Source organism: Miniopterus natalensis, chromosome 9, assembly GCF_054644295.1.
Source record: "Miniopterus natalensis isolate mMinNat1 chromosome 9, mMinNat1.hap1, whole genome shotgun sequence".
Lineage (NCBI taxonomy): Eukaryota > Metazoa > Chordata > Mammalia > Chiroptera > Miniopteridae > Miniopterus > Miniopterus natalensis.
Genome location: NC_142089.1, coordinates 3,889,993 through 3,917,273, shown reverse-complemented (window position 1 = coordinate 3,917,273; position 27,281 = coordinate 3,889,993). Strand labels below are relative to the sequence as shown.

At 43.3% G+C, this 27,281-nt stretch overlaps 1 protein-coding gene across 6 annotated transcripts in view; it reads left to right on the top strand.

Annotated features, from left to right (window-relative positions):
- Positions 1 to 210: 210 nt before the first annotated feature.
- Positions 211 to 27,281, top strand: part of PRDM2 (PR/SET domain 2) — a 99,430-nt gene continuing 72,359 nt past the window's right edge. The window contains exons 1-3 of one of the 6 annotated variants that reach the window (XM_087820095.1): positions 211 to 267; positions 14,021 to 14,092; positions 27,164 to 27,281. In XM_087820095.1, coding sequence (XP_087676221.1) covers positions 14,084 to 14,092; positions 27,164 to 27,281 — 127 coding nt within the window. In that variant the 5' untranslated portion in view covers positions 211 to 267; positions 14,021 to 14,083. Of the gene's footprint in view, positions 268 to 13,158; positions 13,401 to 14,020; positions 14,093 to 27,163 lie in introns of those variants that run through there. The other 5 variants (XM_087820093.1, XM_087820094.1, XM_087820098.1 and 2 more) reach the window with 5 other exon arrangements.

The following is a 27,281-nucleotide window of genomic DNA, read 5'->3' as shown; positions in this document are numbered from 1 at the left end:
GCCGCGCGAGCCGTCGGGGGGCGCGACCGCGGCCGTCTTCCCGCTCGGGAGCCCCCGGAGGAGGCTGCGCGTCGAGCGCGTGAGGCGCGGGGTCGACCGAGCGCGCGGCAGGGCCTCCGCGACGGCGCGCTGCGTGCGGACTCCCAGACGTCACTTCCGCCCGGGGCCAAGATGGCGGCGGCGCGGCGGCGGGCGGCGGGGCGCGCGGAGCGGCGGCGGCGCGGGCGGCGGCTCTCGGCGCGCTGAGGCGCGGGAGCGGCGGCGCAGGTACGCGGCTGCGGGCGGCGGCTTCCGGGCGGCGGCGGGACGCGTCCCTGCCCGCGAGCAGCGAGGCGGCGGCGGCGGCGACACGCCGCGGACCCGGGAGCGCAGGGCGGGCGGGAGGCTGGCAGGGCGGGCAGACGCGCCCCCTCGAGGTCCCGGCGTCCCGGGCCGGCGGGGCCCCGGAGCCAGGCGCGGTCCGGGCGGCCGGGTCCCTCCGGGCGGCGCCCCGCAGCCCGGCCCTAGCTCTGGGGCCGGCGGCGGCGGAGTTGCGGGGCCGCTTTGTCGCCGTTGGTTCGCCGCGCGCCGGGCGAGGGGCCGCGCGCGGGCTGCGGGGCGGGGGCCGCAGGTTCCCCCCGGGAGGCTCGCGCGGAGCCCGGGGCGGCCGTCTCGCCGCTTCCCTTTTGTGCGCCAACGGAACGCGTGTCCCCGCCCGCAGCCTCCACGCGCGCCTCGCGTCTTTGTGTTTCCCGAGTAGTTTCTGTGCGGCTCCCCCTGGAAACTGTCGCCCTGCCGCGGACCCACCGGGGCTTTTGGTGTTTTTTTTGTTTGTTTTTTTCCGCCCCACAGACGTGCACTTGTAGGTTCTTCTGTCGCTAAAGAGACCGAGGAGCCTGTTCTTGAGGGTGGCCGGGGGAGACCCGGAGGGGACCTCGCAGCTCAGGGCTGGTTCCCGACCCTCCGGGGTCCCTCCGGCCCCGCGCGGGGGCGGCCGAGCCGCGACCGGCCACCTCCCGGCGGGAGCGACCTGCGTCCCCGCCGCCGGGCGGCTGGGTTCTCCCGGGAGAGGACCCGCTCGGGGTGGCCCGAGGTTTCGGCTTTATTTCCGAAGTGGGCCGCCTTTCGGGGATCCCCCCGCCCCCCCTCAGCTAGGTGCTTAGGCCCCTGAGATGAGACCCTGCGTCGGCCCTGCCCGGACCGCGACTAAAACCCGTCTGCTCAAAGTTTCTCTTCGCTGCAGGCTTACTGCGAAAGCGGCCACAGCGTTTTGCAAATAAACTCTTAGAGACGTCGCGGCAGTCGGGTCAGTCGCACACCCGCGCGCGGGGGACCTGCAGGCCTGTTTAAAACCATTTTTTTGACATGTTACGAAATGTGCTGTACAAACGCTGGGAAGGAAGTGAGGCCGACGAGGGCTCTGACTCTCTCTAGAAGCCTCCTGACCAACGCCGAGGTGACCACCGTCCGTGCAGAGCCTCCGCGCAGCCTCGGGGACCTTCAGCGACCGTCCTGGTCCAACCTCTGGCTTCAGGCTGCGGAAACTGAGACAGGAATTCCCGGTGCTCAGGGCTCCTGGTATCCCAGGGCTCTTTTTTTTTTTTTTTTTTTTTTTTTAAACATCTTTTTCGGTTTGATTTGAAAAGTTAATTCATTTGAGGTGCATAGAAAAGCGCCGGGCACCTCGTAAAAATGCCCAGTGAAGATTCGCTTTTGTCGACTCTGAAGGTGGTTTCTTGAACTGAAAAGTTGGCACATTCTCGTGGTTTTTTCTCATTTTGTAGACAGCTCCTGGTTTGAATTTGTAACGACGTATTAGTGCTGTAAGTGCAGAATGCTGCAAAAGGTTCTCACCCACCCTAGGCAATTAGAAAATAAAAGCACAAAGGAGGGCTAAAAATCAGGCATAAGCTTCCCACGCCTCAGATAACTGCTGTGAAAATGTGGGTCTCTGGGGGTGCGGGTGTGTATTCCTCGTATATATTTATTCCCCCTTTATGTTTATGTTTTATACAGGATTGATATACTTTGCATATTGTTTGTAACCTGTCTTCCCGGAGGATCTTGTGAGCATATGTCCATGCCATTAAAATTTCTTCAGTATGATTTTAGTGGCTGTGTAATATATGAATGGGCCATAATTCATCTTATCGATTCCATATTGATCTGTAAGGTTCCTATAGCCTGAGATTTCCTTTTCACTGAGATTTGCTTAGAAGGTTTTTCTGTCGTGAGTTTAAAATTTCTGTAAGCTTTTAAGATACGTGAAAATGTACATGCCGTTTTTTAGCCCCAAAAGATGCATTTTTTCCGTGCCGGTGCAGTTATAGTCAGCACTGTTTCAGCTCCTTCCTCTTCTCCCTCAGCCGGTCTGTGCAGCTACACACACAGATCTGCACGCATGTTCTTTTGATGATGATCCTACGTTAGATGTTTTATTTATTCATGGGACTGTTTCTTTTAGCTGCCGCTCTCTTTTCAAGTTCAGATCTGATTTACAAACCTTTTAAGCCCTGTTAAATCATAGACTTTCCAGGATGGAAAGCACCTTAGGTTATTTACTATTTTCATGTCTTCCGACTTGCTTTTCATGCTATTTTTAATACCCATGCAGAAAAAATAAACTGGGCTGTCACTAGAAAATGCCGTAGTGGGGAGCGAAAAGGGACAGTAGGGGGAAATTGTCAGATTTGCATGGTGATCCAGGGAGTTTCCAGATGATGGGGACATTACCTACCCGACAGTCATCACCACTGATACTGCTGACACCAGTGCTGTGTGATTGCCTGGTGTCGGTCAACTGCACTGTCACCCTTCACAGCGTTCGGTTAGAGGTCTGGGTTAGTGTTCTGTCTCTCTCCTTTTGAAGTTAGAAGTTTATAGTTAGAGCCGTAAAAATCATCTTCAAAGTGACTGGAAGCCGTGGACTCCATTACTGAAAGCAGGTTCCATGAAAGCAGGTTTCTTAACTTCGGCACCCATTGACATCTGGGGCTGGGTAATTCTGTTGTGGGCGCCCTCCTGTACATTGTAGGATGTTTAGCAGCATCCCTGGCCTCTACCCACGAGATACCTGTAACACCTCCCCCGAGGCAGGACAACTGATAAAGTCTCCAGACATTGCCAGATGTCCCTTGGGGGGCAAAATCATTTCTCATCCGCTGCATCAAAGGAAAGCGCATCTAACTGGACAGTAGAATCACTGAAGCAGTTTATGGATCTCTAGTCAGAAAACTAAGACTAGACTGTGGTTTACATGGAGTCTACCTTTGAGCTGGGGAAAGGACTTGGTGGCCTGTGGAAATTCCCTCCTGTGTTTGGCTTTGCAAATTCATTGAATGGTCACTTGCAGCACTTCTGCTTTGCCATCCCTTTTGTGGCAAGGGATAAAGCAATGGGAGGTAACTTGGAGACTGTGAAGGAGTTTGCATGGCTAGGATCAGCACCTCCGATATGTAGATTAAATTATTAGGAAATTTAAATACATTTGCACAGTCAGTGAATGGTGAATGATTTAACCTTGTGATCTAATATAGTGAAGAGCACAGAAACAACTCTCTTTTCTCATAGAAAATAAGACATATTGGCGCACCCCCTTGAGAATTGATGGTAGTAAACCAAACTAGTTTTTCTAATAAAGTCTTTTTTTTTAAACAACCAATTCAGTTAGGCACCAAAAGTGGTGGATTTATCTTGACGAAATAAGATTTACTTATGAAGTGCTTATGAATTTATTTATATTGTCAAGATAGTTTATTGAGCTTCACGGTAAACATGCATCATTAGTGCAACTTTTCCTGGGTGAAAAAAGTGTAAGTTGTCACATCTTTATTTGTAAACCTTAAAAGTATAGATAGAACATATTGAATTTTAATGTGGCATAAGTACTCTTTATTAGAACTTACTGATGAATAAAACAAAAAAGATATGCTGTAGGACTGGCACAGAGTGTCTGCATGATGTCACTGGAACGAATGCACGTGTCATTTCAGTATTTTTAAAGAGAATGCCTTCTGTTCCCCACCCCCAGCTCCCTGAAGCGTGAAGTAGACTTACTGTATGTAGTAAATCTGCTTCATTTGGAGTAAAATATGCTTATATTTTCATCAGTACTGTGTAGTATTTATCCTTGGAGTCTTCGGTTCATGTCATACCTGTGCTTTCATTTATTAGTCCTTCAGAACATGCAATAAAGGTGGTTTCATTGAATAACTTATATGTTTGCCAGCCATTTTGGTGAAAAGAGTATTTTGTAGCTCTTGCAGTAAATCCTATGATAGGCTTTGCTTTGAAGGAACTAACTTATTTCTTGGCACCGCTGCCTGAAATATGTAAAGCTAAGTGCTACTGCTGGTTTGATTATGGCCAACCGCCTGTCTGGAAATTGGTGAAACCTACAGATTTTATAGGTGCTTGTAAGTGGTTCCCCTGAGACTACATTAATCTCTGCTGGGGAAATTCTGTGGCATTTTCAAATAATTTAAATGATGCCATAAAAATTTAAAAAGAGTTTTGAGATCCACCAAACACTAAATAACATACTTCAGTATGAATCCTGCGCATTACCCGAGACCTTATTAAGACAATGTAAACTAGGCGTAATTTGGAATATGAGTATAAAAATGACATTCTAAATGTTTCTCATTTTAGGGACTCTGCTATCATTCTGAAAGACCTAGTGAAAGTAGGAGTTTTTAAAAGGAGGGCTCTTGGGATAAATTTAGATTCTTAATAGTGAAGCTGTATTACCACATGTTAGAGGTCACTGAGCAGGTCTGGTCACCTGCTTGGTAGATAAATATCATATCAGCGCAGTCGCCTAGTAATTTAATTGAGTCCGACCTCAGTGTACTGAATAAACTATCACAGGTGGAGCACAGAGACCCCTATTTCTGGCAGTGGCAGGGGCACTGGGATGTTTTGAGATGAGTAAATGAGGAATATGCAAGTTGTTTGAGATACTTTAGGTTTTGCAGAAACATTAAGAGCCTTCTCCTCAGGCATTTCTCCTAGTGCAGTAGGCACTGAGGGGTAGTGTGGCACAGTGGCCGAGAGAAACCCTCCCGTTACCTCCGGGTCCTGCAGCCTGTTGGCCTTAGCCTTCCTGCACCTGCTGACCGTGGTGGAGGAGCAGCTTCTTCCCTAGTCCCTCGCATACTGTTCACAAAGCCAATTCCTTAATCGTCTACTCTTCTCTCTGGATATTTCTCCCCTTGGCGATTTCCTCTGTCCTGTCCCTAGGGACCCCCTGTGGCCAAGGACTTCTGAACCTCCACCCCTAGCCTTGAAGGCAGTCTGTGCTGGGACCTTTTCCCCGTTGGAGACATGCAGCTTTCCTGTGGATGTGTAGCCTCCCCTCAGAGTCTCTGAAACGGAGCTCACCCCCTTCCGCTTAATCCCTTCTCCTGGCTACTCTGCCTTTAAAATCCATTCATCCTCTCAGTCAGTCACGTTCCGTGTGCTGGGCTCGTCGTCACCATTTTCGTTTACCCGCCTGTTCAGTTAGCCAGCCCATTCTGTGGCTGCCCTCTCCCCACCGCTGTCGTCCTCGCTCTTTCCTGTCGATGTAATCTTCCTGAACTGTTAGACATTGTTTTGTTTGTGATCTCCCCTCCCCTTCCCCAGTCTGAAACAACAACTGGCTGCACGTTGCTTTTCCCGGGTGGCCAAAGCTGCCCTCATGATGGGCAGTCATGAAAGCTTCCCCTGCCTCCTGCCAGCATGTCTTCCTGGGCTCTGCCTCCGTCTCCTCTTCCATGGTTCTCTAAAGGCCTTCAGGGCTCTGGAGTGGGTGGGGACGGAGGATGGGCAGGGTAATAACTCCTTACACACTGTCTGGGGAGCCCTACCCACAGCGTCAGGCTTACATTTAACCTGCAACTCACCCCCACCCCCAGGCCTGTCCCATCTAGTCTATCACTGCTCTGCACCTGCTGAGCATGGCCCCCCAGGCCCTTCCATACCTTTCATGAAGCCAGCTCCTTCATTTCCTCTGCTCTCCCGATATTTCTTCTTGAGTCACACTGTCTCCACAGCCAATAGCACCAAGAGACAGTCTCTTATTTTTATCATAAATGGGGAGGCATTTATCTTTACCTTGAAAAAAGGACTGCAAATAATTTATTTTGAGGAAACATTTTCCTTTAAAAAATAAAAATTTATTACGAGAGCATCTTAAACTGTTGTGGACTATTTGTCCATAAGCTGGATGTTGCTTCCTGAGAAATACATTAGCATTGCTAGTAAAACGCTCTTGAGAACAGAAATAGGGACATACTTAGAGGACAGACTTCAAACCTCAGATTTTACTTAAAAGTAGAAGAGTTGCTCTCTCCCAAAATAGTAAATACTTTAATCACCTTGGAGAAGACCTATAGAATGTTGTAGTGATATGTGTGCCTTAGCAAAATATATCTGGCATAACTTCTGATTTTGCTTTAGCCTGTTCACTTATGATTCAGGAAGCTTCCTGGTCATTTATATGTAGTTTGTGGAACATGAGGTTTCCATGTATTTTATTGTGTAGGAAAACCCCGAAAAGCTCTGAGCAGCCACTTGTAAGGTGACTGTATTAATGTTTAGCGAGTCTTTATGTGAGAAAATGAATACCTGTTGCTAGGACCACCAGTGTGGGATGTTGTGGAAGCTTTCCTCCCTTTCTCAGGAAATTCAGAAGTATTTTGTAGGGTTCCTGAAAAATCTCTCACTTTTGACTTTTAATCACAAAAATAACACCTGCATTGGCAGCTCCAGTGAAAAAACAATAAAGGTGTTAACTGAGAATGTGTTTTATTTTGGGAATTGTGAAATGAACTATCACGTGGTATCTTGCTTTAGAAATTTTGGGTTTGGCATTTGAGTGTTAGGAAAGAATCGACTTCATTTTTTTTTTTTTTTTTTTTTTTATGTAACCAAAAACATTCATACATTAACCTGGGGAAAATGTTAGGAAAGTATCATTTTATAGAAACTTCTTCAACAGTTGGTACTTTACCTAGGAGAGATGGCAGTTGTAATGATCTTGAATCTGTGGCACAGTTCTCATCCGAGAGCACTGACTGGCTGGAAAGCATTTGTATTTTTACCCACCCACCTTTTCATGGGGATTTTTACATCTATATTTTTAGCAATTAGTATTGAAAATAAGAAAAGGAAGTGAACTTTTTAATTCAAGAATGTTTTGATTGGATGGAGTTACTTTATCCAGGAAAATTGACAACTTTTTTGTTTTTAGCATCTTAGGGAGGAGAGTAATATGTTTTAATTTCTGTATAGAAACTAGGTAGTTTTAATTGGATGGGAGGGAATTATTGTGGGAACCCTAAGCAAAACCTGAACTTTGTGATGTAATAAATTATACATTCAGTGCAATATAATGACATAGATGCATAGATTTAATCAAAAGAAAAAGGCAGAGCATGTATTAACAGCTATCCATAACCTCAGCCAGGTAACTATCAGCCAGGTAAATGATAAACAGTCAGCAGTTGCTGTACATTTATTGCTAAGCAAGCTCTTTATTAATGGGGGCTTGGAGCAGTATTTTTTGAAAATTTTCCCTTTAGTCATTTCCCCCCTTTTTCCGAAGTAGGTTCTAGGAGAGGAAAATACCCCTGGAGTGCCGCAATCTAAATTTAGATTTATGGTGCTTCCCTGGCTATCCACAGGCTTCTTACTTGACATTTTACTATGGTGTTTAACTGACACATTGCAAACCAAAGCTCTAATCACCGTCATTTTCTCGTTGGTGCTCTGCAGCCCTAAGATGGTGCAGAGCAGCAGACCCTCTGCTCTTCCTGTCTGTCAGCCCTGAACCTGTGTGGTCTGAGTCGCATCCCCCCCCCCGGAGTGAAGTGCTCGCCTGCCTCCTCCACGTTGGTGTCAGGACACTGCTCTTGAGCCTGGGGAGTTGGTGGGGCTGTGGGCCTGACATAGGAGAACGTACTGGGTTTTTTGCCAGCATTCTGTCCTCTGTGCCTCTCACTTTTTAGGTGGGGAAATTCCTCTGTGATCTGCTCTGTTGAACCATTGCCTTTTTGCTTTGGGTAGAGATCATTCTAGAGGGTGAGAGGCAGGAGCAACCAGTTTCCAGCAGTAAGAGTTCACGCCCTCCCAGCCCCTTTTTTCCCCTCTCCCCTTCCCCTCCCCCATCTCCCTCCTTCTCTTCCTCTCTCCCTCACTCCCTCCTTCTCTCCCTCTCTCTCCCCCTCTCCCCCCATGTCCCTCTCTCTCCCCCTCTCCCTCCATCTCCCTCTCTCTGTCCCTCTCCCCCATCTCCCTCTCTCTCTTCCTCTGTCCCTCTCCCCCATCTCCCTCTCTGTCCCCCTCTTCCCCCATCTCCCTCTGTCTCTTCCTCTGTCCCTCTCCCCCCCATCTCCTTCTCTCTCTTCCTCTATCCCTCTTCCCCCATCTCCTCTCTCTGTCCCTCTCCCCCATCTCCCTCTCTCTCTCCCTCTGTCCCTCTCCCCCTCTCCCCCTTCTCTCTCTCTCTCTCTCTCTCTCTCTCTCTCTCTCTCTCTCTCTCTCTCTCTCTCTCTCTCTCTCTCTCACACACACACACACACACACACACACACACACACACACACACACACAGTCTCTTTATTCTTAAAGTGATAAACATGTCAGGCTTGATTTTTCTTTTTCCTCTTTAGCTTATTTAATGTGGTAATATGGCCTGCCTTTAAAAGGGAAGTTGGGGGTATATATATATATTTTAGTGTGAAACTAGATGTTCTAAGTGATTATTGTGAAATTGTGTTTGTTACTTTAGAAAAGGAAAATGACTTTTCATTTAGCAGATTCCTGGGCAGATTCAGTATTTATGAATTACGTGCTTTTGCTTAATCCAATGAATAGGTACTAAATGTTTCATACTGATATCTGGAATTTATGCACGTGTAATTTGGTGATTCCATTCTTCTGGTAGGAATTAGGAGTGGTAGTTTTTATAACAGTACATTAGCTGCGTTTGTAAATTAATAAAAATGGCTTTTGAGAAATTGGCATAGTTTAAATTCTTTTTCCTAGATTTCCCCCTAGATTTTCTAGACTTCTCAGATTATTTTTCCAGAGGATTCTGGATTGCAAGAATCTTTTGGTCAGAGTAAGTTAAGAACAGTGTTAAACACTGTAAATCTACTCCATTAATAGTTTAATCATCTCTGTGTTGGCCACAGTGTTATTTACTTAACATGAAAGAACTACTGGATATAGTTTTAAATATTTTTCTTACGTTATGTAGGTCATAAACTTTCCAAGGCTCCTTTCACAAAATGGCTTTTAAAAACTTTTTTTGCATATAGTCCATGTTTTCGATGCATTTATGATCTTTTTAATTTTGCTACCACCATATAATTTCTCTTATTTTTGTTTACTATTTGTTCATAAGCTGTGTGTTGCTTCCTGAATCTTAAAATTTGAAGTTTCTTCTGAGTCGGTGCTTCGATGTGGAATTCTTTCGTAACTTCAGGAAGTTATTATAGAACAATTACCATTAGTGACCTCTAAGTGAATGCTGCACACTTAATGAATTATTTTATAGACAGCCCGAAAAGAGCTAAGCTGATCCAAAAGAATAATTGTAAAATATCAGCGACTTAAAGGTGAATATACAAATAAAATAAAATAATTATTTTCCTAATTCTTTCCCCTCCCTCCCAGACCTAAACTAATCTTAAAGAATCTGTTACTGCTTTTACTTTGCCTTTCATATACAAGTCTTCAGAGGGCAGACATGACAGTTCCCCTGGTGTGTGTGTGACTGTCACTTTGAGTCTGTCTGTCCTTCAGTCTGCCTTATTGCAGAGAGTGGCTGATGGAGAGATGGCTGGGGTTGCAGGACTGGGGCGGCCTTCGTAGCTCTCCATTTCCTGGCTGCCCGCCCTCTGTATCAGATGATAGCAGCTTGTTGAGGTGGTCTTGACACTTTAAGGGACCAGTATTTGAATAAAGACCCTAATTTTATTATTGCTGTGTTGATACTGATCATGTATAATCAGATCATCTTTATGTTATTAGTTAAATGTTTGTAAGGATGATTTGTCCTAGAGTTTGGAAGCAGTGTCTTAAAAGGTTAAGTAAATGTATATTATTAAAGTCTTGGATATGTAAAAGCAAGATCAGGCTCTTTTTTGTCTGGGAGTGTATGCTATTAGTAAAGAATAGGTGATAAAAAGTTACCTGCTCTGTGTTCGTGTATCTGCCTACTGTCCTTTATCTGATAAACGTCAACAGGGTGGAACGAGAGGGATATATAGAAATATTCAAGGTGGTTTGGTCCAGCATAGAAATCCAAAAAAGAAGCTAAGGCTTAAGCCAGCGTCAGAGAAGTCCTAGGGATTTTAAGATATTTTTTTTAGTGTTTACCTTTGGAAATCCAGAGGCACTTAATTGTTTACCATTTTAAAAAATTTTGAAAGAATTGTCATGTTTTAGTGGTATGTGTGGAAAGATTCCTCTCTGCCTCTACACTTATAGAATTGCTAGTTCAAGTTCTCACATTTGATAAAACTTTGACCTTGAGGTATCTGTATTGGTTAAGCAGGTCTGTAAAAACAGTGCTGTGAAGTCGGTCCGAGTGTGAAAGGCAGGGAGAATGGCCCTGACGCAGGAAGTTACTTCAGTAACTACTTCTAGAGTGTTAGTGTCCACAGTTCAGAGGTGCTTAACTAAGGCGCTATTTGGGGATGTGTGTAGATATTTTTGATTGCCAATACCAGTGAAGGTACTAGTGGTCTTGCACCAGGGCAGTGCTCAGTGGCCTTAAAGGAAGGGACAGTCTCCCCTACAAGAGTTGCCCGTCCCAAAATGCAGTGGTTCTCAGAGTCTCAATTCTTTTGTTATAGCATCCCTTGTTTTTAGTGTAGATTAATAAAAAATTTAACTTAAAAATATCATTTCAGAAGTCATTGTTGGATTTGCAGTGCTTATTATATTGTAAAATATTTTAGATATATAATTTGACAATGTTGTGAGTCAAGAGAGAGAGAGAAAAAAATGAGGATGTGGTTTTTTAGCCATTAGGATTAGAAGTGATTGACAGGAGAGTCCGAGCATGTAGGCATGTAGTAAACTCTTTAAAAAAAGATGTTAAGATCCTTCTTTCTCTGGAAAGAAATGATTATTACATTCCTGTTTGGACAAAGAGGGAACAGACAGTATAGAAAGTCAGAAGATTACTAATCATATAACAATCTGAATTATATTGTAAATATTTTTATTTAGAAAAAGTTGAGGTTCATTGAGATTAGTAAAAGAATAAAATGTTTTAAGTGCAGTGGCCTTGTATTTGCAGGTTCTGCACCTGCAGATTCAACCAACTAAGGATTGAAAATATTTCGGGGAGAAAAATTAGGTTGTTGCTGATGTATACTATGGGGTTAGACCTGTGATGATTGTGCCTGTACTGAATGTTTACAGACTTTTTTCCTTGTCATTATACTCCAACTAACACACTGCAACAGCTACAGGGTGTCCCCTCAGAAATGTATACACACTGTACAGTTGATAGCTCTATTTTGAAAATGAAATGTATCTTAATAAACACTGCCTTTATAATTATTCAAAGTGTGTGTATACACTTTTTTGGGACACCTTATATTTACACGGCATTTAAATTGTATCAGGTATTATGGGTAATCTAGAGGAGATTTAATGTGTCTGGGAGGGTGTGCCTGTGCAAGTTCTATGCAAATAGACCATTTTATTTAAGGTGCTTGAGCATCCGAGGAGTTTGTCATCTGTGGTCCTGGAACCAATTCCCCAAGATACTGAGGGGCTACTGTACTTTAGTATTTTAGTTACGTGGTTTCAGATGTCAGGGTATCTCAGTTGTTTGAATTGTCCTGTGAGCTAGCACCTGCAGAAGGGGAGGAAAAGGAAGGGAGAAAAGTGTTATTTTAAAAGAGAGGAAAAAGCAAATGAAAAGCACATGAAAAGAAGGAGGCAGCACCTCAGAAAACGGCAGATCCATTCTCCATGTCCTTAGGGTGAAGACCCTGGTGTCGTCCCTGACGTCCTCTCTTTCATACCTGGCATCATATCTGGCATCAAATCTTAGGGCCCTATTTTTAAAATAGACCCAGGACCCAGTTCTCACATTTTTGCTACTACCTGGGTCAAGCCACTATCATCTCTTGCCTAGATTGGGGCATTAGCCTCCTAAGAGGTCTGCTTGCCTCCACACTCTGCAAATTATTCCACCTGGTATTTCAGGTACCCACCTGGCACCATACATAGTTACTACAATATCATTACCCATGTTCCCTATGCTGTGCATCCCTGTGACTGCTTTGTAACTACCAATTTGTAGTTTGTAGTCTCTAAGCCTAAGTCACATTTGGTCACTTCTGCCATCTTTAGCCTCCCAGTGCTTTCCATCTCTGGGTGGAAAAGCTATAGCCATTCTGGTGAGCAGTGCTTACCTTGCAAAGCATTGTGGCTCTTTCCAAAGATCTTTCATTAAAACATTTGCATTTTACTATAGGATTTTTTTGCTCCGTTCCTCAAAGAGAACACCCCGTCGCCAAAGTTCGTAAATCCACCTATAAAAGCTTAGTGAGAGGGCGAGTGAAAACCCTGACGTTCTTTTCACTATAGGGTCCTACGGTGTCTCAAGATTTCTCCTGGTGGAGCCGCGTGTTAGGAGCCCTCGTTTGTGGTGGAGGAGGTCAGGCTGCACGCCCCTGGCCACTGATCTCAGGACTCTCAGACACCTTGAAAGGATCAGTTATATTCAGTATAGGGTGTCTTGAAGAGGCACGTGTGTATGAGAAAGAAGCTCAGTATTAGATTTGAAAGGAATGGGCCTCATGGGTTGACCTCCAGTTATCTGAATTTGTATCCACTGGGTATTTATTTACTACAAGTTCATATCGGTTTGGCTGGACTGAGCCCTCTAACAAGATGCAAGTTTTAGAATGCATTTCCTGTGCCAAGTCTGAATAAAAGCTAGTTCAGATGACCAGGCCCCAACTTAAATATAGTGCCTTTGCTTGTTGAAGGTGATCAGGTGAGTGTGGTTAAATAGCTCAAGGAAAAAACGCCGAACTGTCCTCACTAATGAAGGGAGGATAAAATAGCAAAGCGCAATTCTTCATGACAGTGGGCAAGCAGTGTTTTCTTCTAGTACGAATAATGGCATTGAGTTACCTGTTCCTTGGTTTATTAGCTGTTAGAGCATAAAGTTCCAAGGTGAGCAGTGTCTTGGGAACCTAGGAGGGAGAGAGACTCTAAGTCAGTTAATGAAGGAGGAGAATTAGGCTTGATGGTGTGTGTATGTATACGTGCTGAAAACCCAGAATGTCACAGTGGAAGTGCTGCTTAAATGGCCTGATTTTCGTTTACAATGAAAGACTGCAGTCCACTCCCAGATGTATGTTGCAGAGAGCACCGTCTTCAAAGATCATTATTTAGAACAAGTATGTCACATGCATTTGTAAGAAACCATTTTGTCTTGTTATTTTGTCTTGTATATTGAAGAAAAATTTAAAGGAATAATTGTAGTTCTTTTCCAAACAGTTTTATTGAAATATTTGCATTTTACTGCAAGGTGTTTGTTCTGTTTCTCAAAGAGAACTTCCTATGAAAATGTTATTGAGTCCACCTTTCTACTTTAGGAACTTGAAAAACATAATTTAAAGGGGTCTGATTGTGTTTGTATTCAACACAGTGTTGATATGAATAAGAGAAGGACAATTAAATTGCACAAGTTACGCAGCAGGCTTTGTGTTTCTAGTAACAAAGCTAATTTATTTCTTCTTAGGAGTGATGCAATTCCAAAGCAAAAGTTTGATGCCATTCTAATGAGTCTGCTTTCAATTGTAGAGCACAATGAAGCCCTGGTAAAGATTAGTCAGAATCTATTTTATTGTAGCTAATAAATCTGTGAAGTAAGCTCTCAGTATAGATTGAAGGTGCTCTGGCATGGAGTTGCTTTATGAATAGCCCTTTGAGCAAACTCTACGTTTCTGTATGTGGTTTTAAATCACTGTAAATTTGTAGGCAGGTACATATTACAATTGTCTGTTTTTCTTTTTAGGGCTCATGTAATCAAAGAAGTTTTTGTTGTGTGTATCTTTTCAGAACACAACAGGAATTGAAAATGAATCAGGTGAGTTTAAATATAAGAATTTATACAAATACATTACCTAGATGTTAGACCAGTTCTTGATTTTTAAAAGATAGTAACACACACATTCATTGCTCCCAGATTTTCCTTTCTGTTCTTAATGCCATTAATGAATTGATTGCTTTCATAGTGTGCATTTGTTCCTGGAGTAGAGCGTGCATTTGGGGACATTTCTGTGGATCCCTGAGTAGACTTATTCATTCTTAGGGACCTTAGTTTAGACTTTATTTTTTTCCCTCTCCTCTGCTACACTCTGGTGTTAATTTTTTGTTTTTGTTTTTAAGCTTATTAGGCTTTCATTTTTAATACTTTTTATTTTGTAATTTCCCATTGGTTGAAAAGAGAGGATTGAAAGTGCTTCTTGTTTTTTTTTTTAGAGACCAAAATTGATCCAATGGGAAACTTTAAGCTGTTCTGTCCTTGAAAAACCTGTTTATGGAATAGAAGCGAGGGCAGATACTGAAGCGTTGGATGTGCTTTTCCTTTGGGGGTTGGGGTTACCTGGGGAGGGAATGGTTCTGCTGCGGCCACTTCTGTCACCTTAAGGGTGTCTGATAAGTAGAACCAGTTATGTGGATTTAATATATTCTAAAGTAGGGTTCTTATTTTCTGATCTTAATATTACTCACTTGCAGTTATAGAAATGTATGGGTGTCAGGAACATTCCCTTTTGAAATCTTTATAAACACATCTTTTAAAAAATATGAAGGACAAAACTTAAAAATGTGAAACCTAATTTTTAGTGCTTAGTTTAAAACTATCAGACTGGAAAATATTTTGTATCCCTCATCAACTGAAACTTCGGACACCTTTTATCATTTACAGGTGCCTCTAACTGAGATCACAGGTCCAGTTTTATTAGGTGGCCAAGTTTAATAAATTCAGTCCTGTGTTGCATTGAGAGATGTGAAATTTTTGAAATGGATTCTTTGATTTCTTTTCATTACTTTCTTTATCAAAATATGTTTATTTTAATGCAGAGGACCATACGTCATAAAAACGAATCTGGTGAACACATGGGGCACATGGTTTCTATTATTTTAAAACTTGCAGATTTACTGACATGCTTTTGAAGGCAAATTGTTTTTGAAATGGTAAAATGGGGGAGGGAAAGAGAACAGTGGATTTTCACAGTCATTGCCCATCAAAGTGGGGTGCATATATATGTCATAGATTTCGTTTATTTTCCTATTTTAAGACTAATTCTTAATGTGAACCTTGTCACCCAACAGAACTTTCTTTTCTAATGGCCTAGGAACTGTTGTTAGAAAAGTCTTGATTTTGGGTTTGAATGATCGTGAAAGTTTCCAAAATCGAATCTAAATACCAACGTTGCTTTTGTTGCCACTTCATTCAGCAGTCATTTATTTCAGTGGCTGCAGCTTTAACTTAGGCTTAATAATGCTCTAATTCTTACATCTTATTAGGCGATAGTATTTTATTTCTAATATTTTATTTATTTGACACCTCACACTTTTGCTTTAATATTTCATTTATATCAACTGAACTTGTGTTTAAAGAAAGTCCACATGCCATTCAGAAGAGTTGTAACCGTTTCTTTTTTTGGCTCTTTTACAATTTCATTTTGCTTTTGACAAGTTTTAATATCAGATCTGCAGAGGACTGCCTTTGATGCCAAATGCCAAATATCAGTGGAAAGGGTCCTCTTATGTTTCTAATGGTTAGCACATTTCTGATGTGGGTATAATTTAAATGGTCTGGTAGTAATGAAACTTTTATTTGTATTATAAAAATTGTCCACTTTATGAGTAAAATTTTCAGCATCTTTAGTTATATTTCCATTATTTGAGGAATATTAGTTTACATGATGTTTAGTCCTGATTATTATGTCATGGCATAACATCTGCATGTGTTTTTCAACAGTTGTCCCAGTAATTTTTAAAAATTAAGAATTGTTTCAGGACATTTTATGTTTTTCCCTCTTGTATTTATTATTCTCATTTGCAGCCAGTGAAAATAAGCAGTAAATGCTTGAAAACTTCAAAATAACTACACAAAATGTGATATTAAAAGTTTTAATTTGAATTTGATTTGTAATTCAAATCTTGATGGTGAGTTTAGGGTTAGGTTTTTCTCTCTAGGGACTGATCTGCATTGGTTTGATAAGTGTTAGCTTATTTGTCCCTTGTGATGGGTGTGGTCTCTAAGACAATAACACAGAATCATTCATTCATGTGTGCCTGGCAGCAAGTTTTAGGGACTAAAGGATCCTGGAAGTGAGCATACCAGTGAGCATACCATATTGTTACCGTATTGCTTACAAGTGAGCCCTTTAGAGGAACCGAGTCCACAGCCCGAAGCCTCCTGGTATTGTAAGCACTGACTGTTGAAGCAGCGCCTCGGATCGCTCAGTGTTAGCAGTGCGTTTCCAGTCATTCCTGGTGCAGTCACTGGCCAGGCTTTCCCTCTGTCCCCAGCCCTGGGCTCCCTGAGACCCACATGCCCTTTGTCCTTCCTTCTCTTCTGGTCTGTTCCCCACTCAGCACTTACCCCTTCTCACTGTCTCTCACCTTCCCAGTTTAGAACCCTGTTTGCTCTGCGTGTGCGCCTTTGTTCCTCTGACTGTGCCCGGCCTGGCCGGAGGGCGGGAGCACCGTCTCTGCTTCCTCCCCTTGCTGTTCCTTTTCTTTTCTCTCCGTTTGCAAACCATAGGTGCTCCTTACTCCACTCACCTTCCACAGCCACCTTAGTGTTTAACTTTAACATGCTCCACCGTTTTCTCTCCTTTCCTGGATTTATCTGGGAGAATCCAGAACTTCGTGAACGGCGCTCTCATTGAATAATGAGCTTGGAATGCTTTGCAGGGGCCCCTCACCTCCTCTCCGCCAGCGCCCTTTGTTTATAACGCTGGTGAGATGACTTAGGAAGTTAACTCCTCTTTATGTCACTAAGCCGGTGGTGAAATTGGTTTCATTTTACTACATTTCACTTAAAGTTGCAGAACCTACCAACTGTATTAAATGAGGACTTAACTGTACCTTATAGAGCATCCAAGGTGAGTGAAGTTCTTTGAAGCAGCTGTGCTCATATTGGCTGAAGGTAGACATGTTAGAGTTTAATACCATCTTCCTATCTATTCATTGCTTACCCAACATGCCTGGCACTTCGTTAAGTATTGTGCATACATTTTCTTATTAATTCTGCCTTTGCGCCCACCCTATGAAACATAGGTTTCATAACCCCTTTATGGATGAAGACATTGAGGCCCAAACAGGTGGCCTGGCTTGCTCATGATCATTCACACAGTGAGCGGTGGACCTCTGAGCCACACCCAGGCCTGTCAGATTCCAAAGCCCACGTACCTGCTCACCATGCTGTACCCATGTCAGTCGGGATAAGCTGTGTTATGCTGTGCTGACAGGCAGCTCCAGAATCTTAGGGGCTAATAGAGCAGCCGTTTGTTCCTTGTTCTCAGTATACATCCACGGTGGGTCTGCTCTTGTAGTTGCTCAAAACCAAGGATGTTGGAGGCTGTGTCTCAACACGTGCCCCTTTTATGCACATCCAGTTGGCCCAGGTTAGTCATATGGCCACATCTAGTGTAAACTCAGGAGGGAGCAGTGCAGTCTGCCAGGTGCCAGGGAGGACAAGGGAACTGTGATACTTGGATGCAACTCCAGTGATTCCAGCTTTATTGAGATACAATTAACACATAACATTATGTAGGCTTTAACCTTGATGATTTAATTCAATGGCCCTGATTACTAATTTCCTGAGCCACACTTGATTTTCTAAAAAGAACCTTTGTATAACTCAAATTGTTACTAATATTTGAAATTTCTATCAATGTAGCAACTTATGATTGCAGCATCTCTGTATCCTGATCAATAACCTATGGTATTGTCAGTCACCAATAGCAGAGCAACCTAGCAATTTAGCCTTTTAAACTTGTTTTAAAGTTTTATATAACAGAATCTCAAAGGAAGGCTTTGATCACTAGATGTTGCAGAACTAACCCCGAGAATTGTGATAAGCCATCCATCCATAGTTCCATCATCTTAACTGTCCTGAATGTTCACTCATCCCGCCTCTCATCCCGCCTCGACTGCACCCCAGTGTGCTGTGGATCCGCAGTGAACTGGGTAGGCAAGGGTTCTGCTCAGAGGGAGACATCGCGGAAGCAGGAAGAGAACTGCAGACAGTGATGGTGCAGCAAGGTAGTGCGGGCGCGGTAAAGACGGTGGGCCAAGGTAGGGGAGGGTTTCTGGATTACAGGGTCAGAGAAGGCTGTTCCGGAAAGGTGATTAACAACAGAATAATAAGAAATTAATAGAATTCTTAATAATTGAATAGTAGGCCCACGTTTTAACCAAGAACCAGATGTATGAGAATCTGGGGAAAGAAAATTCTAGGCCGAGTGAACAGTGAGTGCAAAGGCCTCGAGGTGGGAATGAGCTTGCCGTTTCAGGACACAGCGCACAGCATCTGGGACTTTGGGGGAGAGATGAAGTTGGTATGAGGGGCAAGGGCCAGATCTATAGGTCCTCAAAGGCTATGGGAAGAAGTTTATGTTTTATTCTGAGTTCAGTGGGAAGCCACTGGACAGTGACATGCTTTCATTTCCGTCTTTGGAGTATCATGCTCACTGGGCCGTGGATTGCAAGGAGTAAGAGTGTGGAAGCATGTTTGTTCACCGTGGAGATAAGTACCGTGCTTCAGGACATTCTCTACCCTTGGACAGTTCCGTGGACCTGCCAGCTTTGTGGAGGGGGTACTTTTTGACGTTTCAGAGCTATTTGCTCTTCTCTTCCAAAGACGGGCACAGAACTGTCTTGTTCTGTGTCCCCATCTGTTTGTGGTTATTGCAGTCTTACTCTTTTCTTAACCAAATACAGTTTAATGCCATTTCAGTAAACTGAGGCTTGTTTGATTTACCCCTCCCCCATTTTGCCCCAAGAATGGTAGTTAAGAGTCTCGATTACAAGTTTAAACAGAGCTGTTCACAGAATTTGAATATTTTAATGCTCTTTAATTCTTGGGTGTCTTTTGCTGGTAACAGTGATTACTATGGTGATTATTAGTCTGTTGCAGCAATGATATGTATCTTATTTTGAATATACTATGACGTGTTCTTAATATTTTGCGATATTGGTCTCCAGTGTTAGTTTGATCAAATTGGTATTTAAAAAACTAGGTGCTTTAATTACATCAGTTAAATCTGATATAATAGTTTATGGCCATTGTCTGGATAGAATGTGTAAAAGAAGGTACCTCTATGAATTTAAATGACATACCAGGAAAACTTGCTTATTGCTATATTTTGAACAATAAAAACGTTAGTACATGTTGCCTGTGTCGGGGTACATGCAGCCCTGTGTAACGGCAGCCAGTGCCAGTGCGATGCTGTAGAGCAGAGTTGCCTTACTCCAGGGACTGTACATCTGGGAGTGTGAGGAGAGGGAGTGCAGCAGCTGGTTCCGAGGGGCAGGAGGAGGGGGTGAGTGGTCAGAGGTAGAGGGTTAGCTCAGTGGTCACTGCAAGGACGGACCAGAGTAGACTTTACCAGGGAGAAGGGAAACTGTTGGAGGGTTTTGAGTTGGGCTAAAAAACAAATCTTGGTTATAAAAATATTTTTTTCTATGGCATTGGTATTTTTGTTTTTTATTTTCTTGGAGCATTAAAAGTTTCATTTTAACATGATTTACAGAGGAGAGTATAGGATTTATTTACTTATTTATGTGCAGTAAGATGTACCCATTTGAAGTACGTGGTCTAAGTTTGGACACTTCTGTAACTACCACTGCTATCAACTTATAGACATTTCCATCACCCCAGGAAGTTCCTTTTTTTTTTTTGTGGCTCTGAAGTTCTCCCCTCAGCCTCTGCCTCAGGCAGCCGCTAATCGGCTCCCTAGCCCAGTGGGCCGGCTTTTCCTGTCCTAGAATTCCTCATAAATGGAGCTATAAAGTATGTGCTCTTTTGTGTTTGTTTCTTTTTGGTCAGCGTAATGTGTTTGAGATTTGTCCAGTTGTTGTTTGTATCAGTAATTTATTCCTTTTATAGAAAATATTTTATGGGCCATCATCTGACCATCTAGATAAATCTGTTGGTGAGACCCTGGGATGGCTTCCTATTTTTAATTTTAGGTAGCTCCTCCACTTTTTTCTAATTCTAAAACTATATACTGTGTACAAAATTGAAGCCATTTTTGCTATTTTAGCATATTATTAACATCAAATTATATTTTTACAAATAATTATAAATGCAAGTTTGATTTTTCAGACTTCTAAAAACTTCCAACTAAGATGATTTCTCTCTGTTATTGACTTAAACCTCAATGAGTGTATAGTTTAGGAAAATGTGTTTAATAATGATGGCACTTGAATTTCATTTGAATCATATATTCTAAATAAATGAGCAATTTATAAAATAAAATCTAGTACAGTGCTTTTCTGAATGAAGATATTAGATTATTTTTGAAATTTGAAAAACATTAGCAACTCGAATAGTGTTTCCCTATATAACTACAGAATGCACCGTGGTGAGAAGGCTTGCATTTTACGTTACTCTGATAGGAGTGCTTTGGTAGAGAAGGTTTCAGGATTATATAGCTCTGCCTCACCTTAGCTGTCTTGTGACTCACATTCCATCGTCAATCTTGGCTTTTCCACTCCAGCTGTGTGGCCTTGGGCAAGTCACTGGACTTCTTGGTATTTGCTTTTCTTACCTGTTAAATGGGAAGAGTAGTGGTGCCCACCCCATGTGGGGTGGTCAGGAGCAAAGTTAATAAACAGCTCTGGCAGCACAGCTCAGCAGTTAGAGCAGCAGCCTGCGCACCTGAGAGCCGCAGGTTCGATTCCTGGTCAAGGGCACGTACCTGCGTTTCAGGTTCAAGCCCTGCCCCCAGTCGGGTGCCTGCAGGAGGCAACCAATTGATGTGTCTCTGTCACAAGGGTCTTTCCTCTCTCTCTCTGTCCACCTCCCCTCCGTTCCATGCTTTCTAGAAATCAGTGGAAGAAATGTCCTCACTCTTTGGGTGAGGATTACAAAGTCACTAACCATCAGCCACGAAGGCTGGTCCCGGCATACCCAGGAAGCACGGCATCGTTACTGTATCATCCTTCCAGCCAGTAACTGAGCCTGGATTCTGCCTTATAAAGTACCTTCTTATCACTGCCACTGCTGAGTTCAGACCCACACATCCCTTGTTTGGTGTTAAAGAAACTTCCTAATTGGTCGCCTTGCTGACATCTCTGCCCGTTGAGCCATTTTCCACGGGACTGGGTCCTGTACTCACACAGCATAAAACTGACCATATAGGAATCAGAAGAGTGGACAGTCATCATGAGTTGTTTGGAATGTCTTATGGATGAACTGGGATTTGAACTTGACCTGGATAAGCATGGAGGGCCAGAAGGACCTGTGGCCTGGGGTCATTACCAGCTGAAAGCCTGCATTGTGAAAGATCCAGGGGAGTAAGAGACCTGGTTTGGTGAAGGGAGGAGGAGCCAGACGTTGGTGCCTGTAGGAGCCAGGGAGTCAAACATGGAATAGACTGGAAGCCAGAAAACCTCATGGTACCCTGTCACTCCCCTGACCAAAGCCTTCTGGTGGTGTCCCATCACTCTCCTAATGCCATCCGGTCTCTGTGCCCTGGCCTTCAGGGTTCTGCAGTGCTGGTGGTGGCCACCTCTGCTTCCGCCCCGGCTCACTCTGACCTGGCTCACGGTGGTCCCTTTTTGTTCCTGAACATGCCAAACCCTTTCTCTCCTCAAGACATTTTCCTGGCATGCTCAGACCATGACACATGGCCTTATTCATAAATGAGAACATTTTGAAATGGAAGATTAAACATTTACACATTCCATTAGCCAGCAGATGTCATAGCTTCCTCAAAAGTCTCCTCTCTACACCTAAGAGGAAAAGAGGCAGGTGACATCTTAGTAGTATACAAACCAGCTCTGATCTCACGGATCCCCGAAGGGACTTCCCAGGTATCCCCAGACTACAGTGAGACCCCACTGGTTTAGTGGTTAGAATATGGACTATGGAGTCTGACCGTCTGGACTTCATCCTGGCTCCACTACTTTAAAGTCATGCAGGGTGGGGGAGTTAAGTGACAGCTACTCCACAGCATTGTATTTTCTTTTTTTTAATATATCTTTATTGATTTCAGAGAGAGGGAGAGGGAGAGAGAAAGATAGAAACATCAGTGATGAGAGAATTGTCAGTGATTGGCTGCCTCCTGCACTCCTCCAACTGGGGATCGAGCCCACAACCTGGGCATGTACCCTGACCAGGAATCAAACCCCAATCTCCTGGATCCTAGGTTGACGCTCAACCGCTGAGCCACGCCCGGCCGGGCCACAGCATCGTATTTTCAAGTCCAGACCCTGAAGCCTGACTGGGTTTGAATCCTAGCCCTGCCACTTAATAACTACGACTATGGGCAGCTTTCAGTTTTCATCTGTAAAAAGGGGTGTCATAAAATTACAGCCAGAGGGACGACGAAGGTTGAAGGAGGTGATGCATAGACAGTGCTTGGAGTAGAGCATGCGAAGAGCTGGCCTGCTCCGTCTGTGTTAGCTATGAGTGTTGTTGTGAGGCAGTGCGTGTACAGTGCTTTGTGTAGATCTTGGCCCAGGGGAAGGAATAAATGTCATACTCCCTAAGTTTCCCCCACCCCTCAGTATGAGACAGTCATCCTGGGCCAGAGGAATGGTATTAGGAGGAAGCATCAGGGGGCTTTCAGAGTTGGAGAATCAAAATACCTCTGAGGTGGTTTTGTTAGGAAGCAGGAGGAGAGCAGTTCCTCTAGCCAGTGAACTTGGTGGGGCGGGGGCCAGATCAGTTTTACTAACCACTGTATCCTCACCGCTCAGCACAGTACAAGCCCCAACACACCCAGGAGTGCTTGCTAATGACTGGAGGGCTGCGTGCTGCTTATTGGGGGAGGGAATACTGACTACATTTGAGATTGAGGTAAGAAGTTGGAGACATCAAATTAATGAGAGTAATTAATAGTTAATAACTAACTTATTAAATTTAATGTTAATCAAGTTAACTTAAATTTAATATGTTAATTAAATTTAATACGTACTGTTCCCGTTCAGTTCATTGATACATATTTGGAAACTATGTTAAGCAGTGAAATAAAGAATTCTTGTGTTTCCTATTACATAATATGGAGGTATGGAAGTACCTTCCTCCATACTTATCACAGTGATGAGGGTTAGAAAGCCTTAAAATGCGCCTCTGCCTTTATTCCGAGACAGCGAGGACATCCTGGGGGGAGGAGCAGCCAGAGCTTGCAGCCTGCCCTCTGGTTGGTACCTTCTGTGTGAATCAGCGAGTGGGGTGATGCATCCCTCCTACGGTTACTCCGCCTGCCTCACCTTCTCTCCTCTAGATGCATCGGTCTTTGCCTGTCTGTTCTCTGAGCACACCATGCTTTTTCCTAACCCAGCAGTGGCCTTGCTGGTTTCCTTTCCTGGCCTGTTTTCCCCTGTATGGTCACATGAGTCTTCCTAGTGGAGAGACGTTCCCTGAGCGCTCTAAAGTAGCACCCACCTCTCTCCATCACTGTCTTGTGCTTGGTTTTTCTTTAGAGCATCGATATCTACCTGGCATCATCTGTCTTTGTTTGATTTTGTCTGCCTTCCTCACTAGAGTGACACATTGCCTGGCTTGTAGGAGGGACTCAAAAACATTTTACTAAATTGATTGAGTAGATATTGTAATTACTTGAAGACAAACCAATCTTGGAAAACTTCCCTGGATCAGATTATGATTCTTCAACGTACGAACCAAGATGACCCTGCTTAGAATATATTACATCTAATACTATCAAGGTATATATAAAAAGAGGTTCCAGTTTATGAGTGTGTGAGGGAGAGAAAAATGTTAAGTGTTCTTTTGTTCCAAAGGTTTACTTACAAATTGGTTGCTTGAAATTGAGAGCATATTCTAAAAAAGGATTCTTTTATTGACTCAGAAAAATTCCTACCTCAAATTCAAGAAATTCAGGCACACATGGAGAAAATACCTTCTGATAGATGACTCTGCTATTTTGTTTCTATCCCTTGTTTTTCTAAAAAAGATTTATGTTAGTTTACAAGAATCATTTATTCATTCAAGTGACAACTGTTTTACGTCTCCTGCTAGGCACTGAGTGCAACATTCAGTGAGGTGTACACTGTCTATCTTCATTGCAGTCTGACGGGAGGCATGTTGAACTCGTAATTATACAAATAATTACTTGAAATTGTGATAAGAGCTATGAAGGAAAAATAAGGAAAGGGAGAGGGTGGTTCTCTGTGGGCAGGCCAGCCTACCTTCTGCTTCTCGAATTGCTGATTTTCTAGAAACATTCCAGGCAGTTCCCAGCCATAGTGCCGCAGGGGAGGTGCCAATAGCTGAGAGGCGAGGGGAGGCCTTGGAGCTGGCCGCATAGGGATTGAGGCCTCCAATTTTAGTTGAGTCCTGTTCTAGTGTGAAGGATACTAAAGTAAACAGAAAAAGATTTTCTCAACTAGGTAAATGAGCCCAAATGATAAAGCATTGGCCGAAAGCAGGTAAGTAAATGTGTAGGAATTTTCTTATTTCTCTCTCCTTTGGCAACTCTGAAGTCCTTTATATGCACAGGTATTTCACAGATTTTAATATACCTGGTCTCCGACTTACACTTGAGTTACACATTTCCTGTGGGAATGATCACTCCTGCCTTAAGCGCCATCCATCTCCTGCCAACATTTCTGTGGACGCCTGGAGGTTCTAGGGCAGAGGTGCTTGGATTATATCCCAGCAGAATCTTTTTTTTTTTTTTCCAGCTTCATTGAGGCATAATTGACAAATCTGTAAGACATTTAAAGTATACATCATAGTGATTTGATACACATGCACATTGTGAAAGCATTCCCACCATCCAGTTAATTAACATAGCCATCACCTCTCACATTTGTCCTGTTGTTTTTTGGTGAGAACATTTAAGTTCTACTGTCCTAGCAAATTTCATTCTGTAATAGTGTGATCAACTATCATCACCATGTTTTACATTGGAGCCTTAGACCATATCCAGCAGAATCTTAACCGGAAACATGACAGTAGTTTATGAGTTTGGGCTTGGGTCAGGCAGACAAGGTTCAAATTCTGGCCCTGAGCAGCGTAGTTCCCCTAGGCCTCTTCCGGTGTGTTTTTGTGTGTATGTGTATGATTTGTGTGTGTATGAGGGAGGTGGGGGGCGGGCATGCTCTGGGAGGAGGCACTGACAGTCCCTGCCTCCTGGTCTGTTTGGAATGAATTCTATCATGCATATAAGATGTACGTGTTAAGCTGTTGTTAGTATTTGTGGTAGTGCCTGGAAGTATCAGTTTAGGTTAGCTGACACTGTCTTCTCAAAGCTCCTAGGGAGGTTAAATGGTCTCAAATCCTTTAGAAACTTCGTCTAGGATTCCATCCGAAAAAGGGGACAAACACTCCCTCTTACTGTGCTCAGTGGCCGTGTGCTGATAGGACTCATAACTCTGGTTAGTGCGTGTTAATGTTGCTTAATTTATCAGTGTTAGAAATTATTATTATATAGCCTAGGGTACCAACTACCAATTTTATACCTTTCTTCCCTTTGGAAAAACATTTATTCATGTTTCTAAAATTCTAGTTTATGGTTAAAATTTTTAAAATGGTGGCACTATATTTAGAAGTGAGAAATTTTTACACTTTCGGTAATTAAAAATGCCAAAAGGTAATTTTCTGGGGCACTTTTGGTATTCCCATGATTTGGAAGGCATTTAACTGTGTGTAGTGATGTTGCCGCTGGGACCAACGGTGAATCAAGCAGGATGGGTGCATTTGTGCTCCTGGGGCGTATACACTGTGGACCCTGCTCTGCCCTGTCCTGGGAGTGAACCCAGGCCTTCAGATGCCTGCTTTTATACGTTCAACCAGGGCAGGCCAGACTGACCTCTATCACGACCTCGTTGCTTTGGGACTGACTGCTCTTGAAGCAGCCTCTTGGTAGTTTTTTAAAAATGGAAATGCTGGGAGTATTCACGTTAGCATGATATTCTTTTCTTGGCACAAAACATTCCTAAAAACTACAAGAGCTTGATTGTTGTGGGGAAATTAATCTTTTTAGCTTGGAGTTTGCTTTTTCCTATGTTGGTTTCTTTGAAAGTCCTTGAGAAATGTTTCCCTTTGCAATGAAATAACAGTCAGGCCACAAAACCCATCATTCTTAGGTGTAATGATAGATCAGTTCTGTGGGGTGTGTGTGGTACCTGTTAATAGACATTTGGCTTTCCTTTGATTTGAAAGTTATTTTTAAAATAACAGTCATGGTTTATCAGTTGGCTCAAATCTCCCCTTTCATTCCCTTACATACACATCTAATAGTAATCTTATTTCTTAAAGTTACAGTGAATTTTAGCATAAACTTTGGTTAGGAGTTGTGTAAAATTCTGTCTTAGAGACTGATATTGGGGACCCTTTGCTATTTAATGGCTTGGTAGATGGTGTGAATCGCTGTTTCCTGGAAAGGTTCCACTTCCCTGGAAGGTCCCATGATTTGGAAGGCATGGTGGGAGAAGTCAGGTGGGAGAAGTCAGGCTCCGCCAAGGGGTGTTGGTGGAGAATAAGAGCCTGGATGGGGGGGTCCAGTTGGCCATCATGGCCTTTACCATATGTGCTGAAAGTGTTCATTTAATAGAGAGTTCGATTTTGAATTTTTAAATGTTCTAAAATGCTGATGGTAGCCTTTGACTTAAAAGTAAGCGTAAGCTTAAGCTGCCAGATTCTCTGGGAGTTTAAAGCAACATGGTGCTAGCAATGTACATACTTTGAAAATGGCTGCAGGTGGCTGGCACAAAAGAGATGAACACAGACATGCTTGAAGGTCAGGGTTTCCTTTGGAGACTCACAAACAGGCATCAAAGCAACTTCTGAAGCGCTTGACATCACTGTCTTGGTCTTGGTTTTGGTTTGCCAGTTTCAGCTTTCAGTTACACGTTTGCATATTTGCTTATTGGACCAGAAAAAAAAAAATGCTAGCTGAGTTTTCTTCATTTTGCTGTGGTCCTTCTGCTTCTTGACTTGCAGAACGCTCCTGAGCCTGTGGCAGCCGCTGAGACCCTGGCCGAGGTGCCTGAACACGTGCTTCGAGGACTTCCCGAGGAAGTGAGGCTTTTCCCATCTGCTGTTGACAAGACTCGGATTG